The sequence below is a fragment of the Carya illinoinensis genome, chromosome 6, assembly GCF_018687715.1.
Source record: "Carya illinoinensis cultivar Pawnee chromosome 6, C.illinoinensisPawnee_v1, whole genome shotgun sequence".
NCBI lineage: Eukaryota > Viridiplantae > Streptophyta > Magnoliopsida > Fagales > Juglandaceae > Carya > Carya illinoinensis.
In genome coordinates this window covers 30148959-30160633 of record NC_056757.1, presented here as the reverse complement: position 1 = coordinate 30160633, position 11675 = coordinate 30148959, and the positions used below count along the sequence as shown (strand labels likewise).

General features: G+C 34.6%; 2 protein-coding genes across 2 annotated transcripts; both read left to right on the top strand.

The window, feature by feature from the left end:
- Positions 1 to 1538: 1538 nt before the first annotated feature.
- LOC122314161 (glutaredoxin-C1-like) lies at positions 1539 to 2329 on the top strand. The gene has a single exon (XM_043129569.1). The coding sequence runs from the start codon at positions 1620 to 1622 to the stop codon at positions 2010 to 2012; it is 393 nt and encodes a 130-aa protein (XP_042985503.1). The 5' UTR covers positions 1539 to 1619; the 3' UTR covers positions 2013 to 2329.
- A 7164-nt stretch (positions 2330 to 9493) lies between these two features.
- On the top strand, positions 9494 to 10762 carry LOC122312433 (auxin-responsive protein SAUR32-like). The gene has a single exon (XM_043127039.1). The coding sequence runs from the start codon at positions 10084 to 10086 to the stop codon at positions 10567 to 10569; it is 486 nt and encodes a 161-aa protein (XP_042982973.1). The 5' UTR covers positions 9494 to 10083; the 3' UTR covers positions 10570 to 10762.
- The last annotated feature ends 913 nt before the right edge of the window (positions 10763 to 11675 follow it).

The following is an 11675-nucleotide window of genomic DNA, read 5'->3' as shown; positions in this document are numbered from 1 at the left end:
AGAACTTGTCATTACAATAAAAAGAACGTATCGACGTACCTGTTTCTCCACCCAATTTAATCCGGGTCATGATCTTACTTATTAATGAAGGTAAACTAGCTGCTAGCTACAGAGATGCTGCATTCTAGTTGCGTGCTTAAACAGTAGTATAGTACCATGAGCAAAAAGATCAGGAGGACCGGAGATAAAGAAGAAAGACGACCGAAAGATCAGTACTTGTGATTTATACTAAACGGGGGAGAACAGGCACTTTTTAATTTACAGCTACAAAAAAGATAGTTTGGCGTACTCGGACCAACCCCATCCTGCCCGTTCAAATAGAATCAGATCCACGTATTTCGCCGGCAGTCGGCGCATGTCCGTACCCGCCGCTCGACTCAGCCGGCAGTGCCGCAGGCCAGGCACGCCTTGCCTTTTTTCCTCTCTATCGCAAGTACTGCCACTTTGTCACTGCTTTAGGTGGACATATCACAGGATGTAAATCCCCTCTATTGATCAATATTCATTTATTTATTTAAGTCAAATAAAAAACCTTATTTATTACTGCTGGTGGGCAGGGCTGATCAGAGGATTAAGCCCTCGATTATCTACAACATCTAATTGCGTCACGCCAATGTAATTTTCAACTGTACGAACGCAAGCTAGCTGCAATGTGCTGGAAATTGAATTGGGTTTGATCTATTCAATTAATTTGAGCTAGCTAGCACGTGTTTGATTCACATACTTGATTTACAATTCTTGGGTAGATTCTAGCCAATGATTTTGAAATTCAACCCATCATAACTATAAGCAACGCAGTAAAAGCAAAGCGAAAATGCAACATCATTCATAGGAAAAAAAAAATTATAATTCGTGTGATGAAAGAAGCCAGAAGGTCAAACATTCGGAGTGACAAACCCAAGGGAGAATTTAGCCTTTCGATCGTCGCGATCATGCATGAGGCGTTGAAAATATCCAGACGCAGACGGCAGAAAACATGCGCGTAATTAATGATCACGTCAGAGGCCGATCGAGGGACGTTCTTCTGTTCCGACAACAATGCCGGGCACAGCCGTCTATTTAACCCACCACTGTAAAAGCCTGCCCCACCCCCCCAAACCGGGCCGGGCCCCCCCCCCGGCGGAAAACCAAAAAAAATGTCTCAGTGCTCTGAAGTTTGAACCTTCAAAGAAAAGCAGGTTTTTCTGCTCTTTTATTTGGATCACTCCCTCTCATACGGTACGGTAGTCTACAGCGTAGACAAATATTTTCTTTCGCCGCCTTCCATGGCCGCAGACACCCTACTTTTCGGACTTTTATCTTTTTACTGTTCAGACTCCAGAGCAGTGTATATTTGTCCCCATCTACACCTGCCGGTACTCGATCCGTGCGACGACAATCCTTTTTGAAGCCAAAAAGACAACGGGACCCTCCACGCACGCGATGCGACAGCAACAGAAGAACTCCACTTATTTACAGCAACTGCCCTCTCCTGCCTATTCCCTATAATTATAAAACCCCACCATTGACACTCATTCCTGGACACAACTGGACACCGATCATTCTTGGACACCAATTGATTTCTTTGTTATCTCGTTTAACTGTTCTGGAGTCAAACTCGATATATATATAAAACATAAATGCATTACCAGGCTGCAGCAGATCAGTACTCGTGGGGTTACCTCGTGCCGGCCGTGAGGAGCATGGGGCCGGACCCGTTGGAGCTGGTGGTGAGGCTGGCTTCCGAGAGCGCGGTGGTGATATTCAGCGTCAGCAGCTGCTGCATGTGCCACGTGGTGAAGAGGCTCTTCTGTGGGATGGGCGTGAACCCGACGGTATTCGAGCTGGACCATGACCCAAGGGGCAAAGAGATCGAGAGGGCGTTGATGAGGCTGCTTGGGAAATCGCCCAGCACTGTGCCTGTGGTTTTCATTGGAGGGAAGCTGATCGGTGCCATGGACCGAGTCATGGCGTCCCACATTAACGGGACCCTGGTCCCACTTCTCAAGGAGGCTGGAGCACTGTGGCTCTGAGTGTGAAAGAACAAGTTAGACCCCCGGAAAATTAAAGATTTTTACGCACAGATCAGAAAGCACGGAAAGGACTGGCCTGGTTTAGTTTTTATGAGCCCAAATGTTAGCTACATTAGTGCCATGGATTGATTTTAACTTTCCTTTGCTAATCTTTCCTTTGCTAATCAATCTTTGATATATAAAGAGAAAAAACTTTTTGAGTTTTCTAACTTGTGGAATGGATGCTGCATGCATGAATGGACGGACCAGACTGATTGTATTTGATCATTAATCCCTCCTTTGTATATGGATCAATGGAAGGTGAAAATTAAGCTCTTGTGAACTGGTTTTCGTTTATATATATAGTACATTTCTCTCGATTATAAGAAGGCTCGGGAAAATAAAAAACCAGAAAACATATATAAAAAGAGAAGTAATAACCGCTGATAACGAGTTATTTGTGCCATGAAAAGTTGAAAACTCGTAATCGTGATGCTTGGTGATGTTAAGGAGAGGTCATCCCTTGATACTGTCCGTACAGTACGGCGATACACGGCTATATTTATTTGGAAGGCACGTGTACAACTATGATCACGGCGATCGAGGTCGGGGAGTACTTCATGATCACCTTCAGCCCTATTAGCTGTCTGCCATGTTTAATTCCTTATACATTGCATGTTTAATTTACGAGTATAAGTTATATCTTTATATTTTGCATAATTGTTAACAAAAATCATTAAAAAAAAGAAAAAGCTGCAATTGGGAGTTGGCAAATTCAACATTTTGAAACTTTATATCATCAGGGAATGTTATATAAAAACAAATTGAACTCGCATGTTTGATCAATTCTGGATACTACGTTAAGCGGAAGCCAATAAAAAGCCATCATGGTTAACACAAAGGCTTGCGTGTTTGACAAATTCTGCATCTTACACCAATTGGATTAAGCCAACAAATCCTATATATATATATATAATAAAATAAAATAAAAAAAGATTAAGCCAACAAATATACTATACTACTATAGTCCATTCCTTTTATTTATTTATCTATGGTTTTTACCTCACCAATTGAACACACACTGTCCCACATCCAATGCTACTTCAACAAATTCACAACCAACATAACGGTGATGTGTTTACATGTGCAATTTAATCTAGTTACTTTTATGTATCGTGTGAGGATGCATGCAAATAACCGATCATGATCTCAATGTATGTTTATAGGTGTAAATTGTTTAGTTTTGCTTTAATCAATAAAGGATCAATCGCATGCCTTAAAAGAATCAATTACAAAATTAGTTGAGAGAGAGATGAACTGCATACTAGGGGTGTTTCTTCTACTTGCCATATACAAGCGGGCAATCACCCATCCCGCATCTTGTCCCCACTTGGACAAGGTGACTGTTCACATCTACTTGCCAAGCGGGTGGATTCACGCTACCAGTGTTCGGTCACCTTGTCCAACAACATATTTTTCATAAAAGAATCCAACAAAAAATAAAGCAAATTTACAAATTGCATAAATCTTCACAAATCTAAAGACTTGTGCACAAAGCCACGGGCCAAGACCTTGGCCATGGGTCATAAAGAGTTGTGCATAGATCTTCAGAAATCTACGGGTAGATCTTTTATGTCCTATGGTCGCGGTCGTGGGTTGTAAAAACTCATAGACCTGTGGTTGAAATTGTGGGTCTTTAACTTACAAGTTCATGACAGCAATCGTGGACTTGGAAAGTAGAAGACCCACGACCAAGTTGTGGTCTTATTGTCGTAGACTGCTGCTTGATAGTCGGGCAAACAAATGATATTCAAGTGAGGCCAACTGGCCAAGACTCAGCTTGACACCAATCCCTTTCTTTTCTTAAAACACCCGCGTACCCGATCACTTGGGCTGGGTGGATTGCCCACTTGGGCCCATGCAGGAAGCGAGTAGATGGGTCAGATGCAAGGGCCCACCCAGCAGCCTTACTAGTTACTGTATAGAAAATTTAGACATGCTTACGAATTTTATGTTGCAGGACTAGCCAACTAGATGAATATGCATAACTCATCAGAAGATAGAGGAGCTTAAGGCATTCAAGGGCTGAAATTGTGTAAGATTTGAAGAGGGTTTATGAAAGTTTCTTTATAAATTACCAAAAATTGTAGACCTCTAAAAAATTACGACATAGCCATCAAATCCAAAACCAGTCCGAAATGCTTGCTTTTGAACGAATTTTTGGAAACCGGCTGAAAAATTCGAAAAACATTGAAAAAGTCAAAATTTACTCCGGAATGAAACTTGGGGCTATCCCGTACCGATTACTAGTCTAAGGAAAATTTTGTTAGGGTTCTTAAGGTTGAAGGAGATGAGCGGCACATGGTGAAGGAAGAAACCTGAAGTTGAAGAGAAGGCTACGAGGAACTGAGATTGCAAACTGATGTTTTTCTGTCTTGAGAGGGGAGTTTAACTCAAAACGGTGGTCAGTCCACAATAGGTCCTGTTTAGTTACACAGATAAGATGAGATGAGATGAGATGTTTTAAATAGTAATGAATAAAATATTATTATAATATAATTTTTGAATATTAATTTTGTATTGGGATTTGAAAAAGTTAGATTATTTATTATATTTTGTATGGGAATTTGAAAAATGTGTAACGATGAGTTGAGATGAAATTTTTAGTTTTAATTAACCAAACAAGTAAGTGTTGCGTTTTCAGTCAATACGTGGAGTCCAAAACGCTGCATTTCACTAATATAAAACGCAACGCATAGGCTTGGTTGTTTTCCTTTGTATTTCCTGCTGTTAGTTTAATTTCACCAGTAGTCTGTTAGGATATTGTCAGTAGTGAGAGTATAAGGGGGAAAAGAGGGAAGGAAGGGAGGAACTTCTGAAATATTGTAAGCACAAACCCTTTTGGAGGCTGGGATACCTCGAACAATCCCATTTACTAAGAAGCTTATGACAATATTTTCTTCATTTTTGTTCTTGTCTCTACCATTTTAATCTTCTTTTCCAAATCGATCATCACCGTGCATCAGAGGCCATGTCACTTGTCACGAGCAGCTAACCAATTTCGACAGCACCATAACCTATACAAAATGAATTTCAAAACATTGATCTAAATTAATCTTTTTTATTTTTTATTTTCTCAAATGAAAAAAAGAAAAACATTAGTGAAATTATATATATATATAGCAACGCAATATTATTTTCTAATCTGTGATTAAAATATATATCAAAGTAATTCGTTTCTTCGAAAGACAAAATAGATGGCAGTTTTGTAAATCCTTGATCGATGATGAGGTTTGCAATCTCATGTTTCTTCGATGATTATGAAACATAATCCTTAAATTATCCTTAAATTATAAGGATTATGAAGTCAATAGTCGGTGTTGTATCTGATCATGGTGTTATATATATATATATATATATATATATTAAATTTCCACGATGATGTTATGAAATAAAATGTCAACATTCCGTCATGCATTTTTTAATATTATGTACGTCGGCTCCCTGCCTACACATGCCATTACGCAACCTTCAAAATTATAGTGTTTGATTAATTTGTTGGCTAGCCGAATTAGCTTTTCAATTAGAATTTCCTAATAATTTATGTTTTCACATCATCATTGTTCCTAATAATTTATTAGCTGTAATATATTTTTAATTCTGTTCGCACGTGTGGATTAGACCCTTTATTAATAAGTTAGTTCAATAAGAGTCAAAATTTAAATTTAAATTCTCTGCTATGATATTATGTAAAATCTTCATTTATTTTAAAATTTTAAATTATTAAAAAGATATATATTTAATTATTTATATTATAATCTTAATAAATATAATCGTTGAAAAATTTAAAAGAGATGCCACCTTGTCATTGTCATTTCCTCTCGTCTGCAAACAGTAAGTTAATTGATTAAGGGAAATGCTTGTATGCCCCTTCTATTTGCCCCCTCAAAGTGACCGCTGGTCACAAATTTTTTTTTTTTAATATTTTTTTTTACTTAGTGATTAAGGAAGTGATTTTAAGTGTATTGATATTTTTTTTATATTTTTAAAAAATGTTTAAATATATAAAAAAAATGTGAAATGAAAAAAAAAACAAAAAAGAAAAAAAAATTTACAAAGGGCGGCACGCCCAGCGGTAATCGCTGGGCGGCATAGTAGCATCGCCCATTGATTAATATGTTTCTTGTCTTATTTTGAATGATGTGATATATCATATAATTTTTGCAATAGCTGGCCTTATCATATTATCTAATACGTTAGGAAGACCGAGTTAAAAAAAAAAAAAAATCTTTATGTTAGGAAATCCCAAAAGATAAGAGTAAGGAATGAAAAATGATATATATATAAATATATAATTATTTTTATAACTCTTCATATAATTATATTTTAAAATGAGGATGTGTATGTAAGAGTGTGATATGCCGCTTACAACCTATTCATAATTTATATACAATTTTAAATATATTCAAATCTATTAAATTAAATATCAAAATCAAAATAAAATTTAAGTATTATTATTTTATTATATAGTTGTAAAGAAGTTATAGAGTGATAAGTGATGTTAGTTTTATAAGTTATTTATAAAATTTCCCTCATTTAAATTATAGTTTTATAAAATGATATAAAAAGGATTGTATGTTTATCATAAATAGACAAGTTCCCAAGACTTTGTAAAAGAGTTGTCGTCATTTTAAAAAAGTGTAAAAAAATCATTTTTTTTGAAAAAGTAAGGTTTACTGTTTAAAAATTATTTTTTTATATGAATATGATATTTACTTATTTTTTTAAAAAAAATATAAAATTTACACATTTTATAACTATAAATATCATTTTTTAAAATAAAAAATGACGTTAATTTTGGAGATCAACTTAGGGGCATTTTTGAAAGAAAGAGCAAAAGATTTTGTTTTGGTGCAACAAGGCAATTCTCTGACTTTTTTCATAGCTGAACTTGGATAATGGAATATCCGAATATCCGAATAAGATTTGAATAAACCTAGCTTGTCTACTCAAGAGTATCATTCAAGTGTACCGTTTAGTAAAATTAAAAATTAATTTTTATTTTTTTTACTTAATAATTAAGGAATTGATTTGCAATATATTGATGTATTTTTTTATTTTTTAAAAACACTTAAATACATTTTAAAAATTTGAAAATAAAAAATAAAAAAATAATTTTAGCCTGTGCGGCATGTTGGGCCGTTGGGCGGCATAGTAGCACAGCTCATAAGATTTTGTTATGGTGTTAACTTGTGCAAGAGCCATGCTACATCGACCAAGAATGTAGCACGGGATGGCTCCTAACAATAACAATTTTTTTATTATTATTTTACTTTGTTCATTTTTTTTATATTGTTAAAAAAAATTTAAAAAAAATTCACAATATTATTAAAAAATACTTCCTTAATCACTAAGTAAAAAAAGAAAAAAAAAAATTATCGGAATCCATTCAAGACCCAACTCTCGGTGACACTAGTATTTCTCCTTGTGCAGATGGCACCATTAGATCATTCACATTGAGTTCTTTATAAATTTCCTTCAAACTTAGTTAAAAACCAAAACCACATTTCTTAAAATCTTTTTATAAATTTTACTTATCTTTCAAAATCTTCTTACATATCATTTCCTATTATTTTTCTATTCAATATTTTTTTTTTTATTTTTTTGTTATTACTATTTTCTCTTACTTCCATTTACAAACTTAACTACTCACTATTATATATATATTTTTATGTTTTGAACTATTACTCTCTTGCCAATATTTTAAACAAAAATTTAAATTATTTTTTTGTAGGTATGATAATATTTTTAATTTTTTTTACATTTTAGTAATTATTTGAATTATTTTTAAAATTATTACTTAAAACTATAGTAAATATGAGCATGAAAAAATGTTGATGATTGGAGAAGAATTTGTTTTATTTATTGGAATAAAATATTTATAAAAAATTATTTATAGATGAACAGTGGCTCCCATTTTTAGAGAGCCATTGTTCATATTTCAAAATCTTTTTCTTAAAATTAAAAAACTAATGGAGAAGAATTTTTATAAAAAAGTTAAATATTTTTTCTAAAATTTAAGAGATTAGGGATTTAGGCATCCGATGGGATGCTCTTATTGATGGCGTGATTTATTTTAAAGTCATTTAATTTTTTTATTTAAAAAATGAAAAAAGAAATAAATATTATTATAAAAATTTAAAAAAATAAAAATTTAACGTCAAATCAATAGTGCGCCGCAGGGCTATTGAACCCGGGCCATTCTCTTGCATCATTCTTTTGAAAAAGTGTAAAAAGATTATTATTTTGAGTGTGATTCACTTTTTTTATAAAATGGTTAATGTATATCATATTTATTTAAAATTTGTACTTAATATTACTCTTTTTAAATAGAATGCGTGAAATAATTTACCATTACACTAATTTTATATTCTAATATTGGACCACTACAGGACCAGTACTCGACCGAGCTAGGCTAGCTATCTACTTCAAGTCTTCAATAATTTCAGTTCTTCATAAACTCAACGAAAACGATGAATGTTGAAAGAGATAGCTAGAAAACCTCCATAGCTATAATATGGGAATACAAATCGCAATGAACTTCCTTGGCGGCTACAACTTTAGCAAGTGATCGATCTTCAGCCGTCCATACCATCTTAATTTATCGAGTAAGGCTCTGCATGTAAAGGATAAACAAGACAGAGAATGTCTCATTCATAACTTAAAGTCGTACTGCTATATTAATGACAGCGAAAATCATCATTTTACAAACATTACCAGCGGCATTATTATTATGTTCCAAAGTGTAGAACAAAAACCTCAAACCAACTCATGCGACTTTACCCATTATTTATTTTTTAATGAAGTACAAAGTTTAATTAAAAGAAGGGATCAACAGTTTCAGTTGTATATCTGAAATATCTCTCTTAAATTTGACACTTTTCCTTTTGTTCTTGTCCACATTGTCATTGTTCTTAAATGCTAGTCTTAAAGAGTGCCTTGCAAATTGTCAATAATTTTTTAGTAAGTCTTTTTTTATATATCATCAAATTATAATTTGGTCTCATTTAACCTATTTCATATATTCAAATACATATCTCAACTTATAATTTACCTGTAAATACATATTAATGAGATTCAGAAAATATTATTATTTACATATTAACTCAAATTATTTGTGATTAATTCAACATTCAAACGCAACCTTAATATTCAATTTCATGGAAGAATGTAAATTTAAAATTTATGTTTGTTCTTTCTTATTTTTTTACTCCATTTTTGTCACTTTATGAAAAGGTATCCCTAAAAAGAAATTTCAATTCTATTTATGTTAGAGCTTAAAGTATATATCCGGCCTCTCCAATTATCCCTGAGATCAATGATGGCATTAAACTAACTACAAAGACTTTTAATACTTAACTCGATAATTCATTTTTGGTGTTAATATTTATTAACTCAATAATTTAGTTCCCATTTGGTTTATAAATATGAAATGAAAGCTGGTGGGTATTGTCAACTCAAGACGCAAGTAGTGAGAGAGAGCAAATCCAGTTCTCACTCTTCGCTGGTTCATTTCCCTTATCATCATCATCATTATCCTTTTCTTCATTCCAGGGTTCTCGAAAGCACTCATGGCTATCTTAGCATAATTTCTTACAGTTTACGAACTACGGGTTTGATCTTGTGAATCTCGTTTTCGATTCTTGTTTATAATTTTTCCCCTCTTGATGATCTTGTGCATGGTATCAACTTGATTCTCCAATATAATCAGAGAGGTATGAGCAACACAATGAGGCCAAGGGTCAAGGTGATGTTTCATTTGGTTTACGACAGGGGCTAACCAAATACCCAGTTTCTTTCAAAGCAATATATTTTCCTAATTCCCATCGTCCATACTATATTCATATATGGTTCCTTTTTTCATATCACGATAAGTTCATCTGTGCTTTAGTATGAAGATTGGACTATCTTGTGAGTGATTTTTCAAGCCCTTACACCCAAACTTTTCTTTACACCATATATTCGATTCTTTGCTAATATATATATACTCAGCTATATTGATCTGGTGAATCTTTGTACTGTTCGACAAAAAATGGATGTAATTACTAAGGAAAAAGGAAAGAAGGGGCTGATCATCAAGACATGGGAGCGATGCAAATCCCTCGGACGAGGCCGGAAGATGTCGTCGTCGGGACCCGTGCGTGCCCTGACGGTGAAAAGCAGATCTTGGCCATCTATCGGCCCCTTTCTACGAGAAGAGGAAAAACTTGCAAGGAAACGCCGGGTTGCTCCTGAGGGCTGCTTCTCGGTCTATGTTGGACCTCAAAAGATGAAGTTTGTGATCAGAACAGAATATGCAAACCATCCCCTGTTCAAGATGCTGCTCGAAGAGGCCGAGTCTGAATATGGCTACGATAACCAAGGCCCCCTTGTCCTTCCCTGCAACGTTGATATCTTTCTCAAAGTGTTGTTGGAAATGGAGGACGGCCATGAAATTCAGAAAGGATGCGGCTTTAAGCGTCACGGCTCTTACCACCTACTCAGTCCATCTCGAATGATTGCCAGAAATCAGTTTTAAATGATCTCTGCCCCTTTTCTGGTTTCTTTTCTTGTTAGAGTAGTTTTGTTAAAGTGTTTGTTTCAAATAGGTTTATGTGGGATTGAGTGATCAAGACGGCGGAGACGAGGATTATAAGCATGAAACAAATCCAAGCTGCATGCTATCTCTGTAAATTTATTAACTTTTATGGATCTTTGCTGGTTTGCTTGTACGTCGACTATACGAGTCTGCATTTCATCTCGGCCAATCACTATTTCCCGATGATCATAATTGAAAAGAAAAAAAGAAAAGGAAGAAACATGTCAGACGAAAAGAAAGAACCATATGGATAGTGTTGATCGAGTACGCTGGGCGTGGTGGCGGCATGCAAGTGGATGCCAATCATAATCACCTACTCGTAGAAACAAGTTGCATGCTATTAACTTATCGCTAGAGTTCAAAAACAAAAAAAAACAAAAACAAAAGTTGTTAACTCATGCCCCCACTCTAGAATTTTGTGGAGTCAGAGTAATTGGACTTTAAATCTTTGCTCTTTGCCTATCAATTCTATGCAGGATTGGTTCTTTTTTATTTTAAATTTAAAGAAAAACTGGGTCTCAATTTCCAAGATGAACAACCATTTTCCTTATTTGCAATCTTAATTATGGATTTCATATGCAGACTCCGGAATGACTTAGTCCACAACAACAAAAGTCTCTCTTCACATATAGCCTCGCAATAACTAAACCACTCATATCAAGAAAATCTACATGCTTGACAAGACAAACATATTTCTTCAGCTCAGAAGTCATGGCAGAAACCTCTCCAAAACCAAATTTGTATATCCTTTGATGCAGCTGTTAGAAATAACTTCTTTGTAGTCTTAGCAGTAAGCAGAAATATAAAAGGAGAGCCTATAGAAATATGGACAGAGGAGAATCTCACCATGATTCCAATAATAGCAGAAGTTTTGGCAGCAAGACTAGCAATCCAAATGACGGAACACATCAACCACCAACAAATTCTTATGGTAGGAGACTCTCAGTTAGTCATTTCCTCTATCTATAAGGAAGCAGCCATCTGGCAAATAGAGCAAATCTCGGAAGACATAGCAAAATCTTTGAAAACTCACAAAGATTGGAGCT

Excerpts from the sequence above, each read along its gene's own strand:
- LOC122312433 (XM_043127039.1), top strand. The coding sequence starts at position 10,084 with ATGGATGTAATTACTAAGGAAAAAGGAAAGAAGGGGCTGATCATCAAG.
- LOC122314161 (XM_043129569.1), top strand. The coding sequence starts at position 1,620 with ATGCATTACCAGGCTGCAGCAGATCAGTACTCGTGGGGTTACCTCGTG.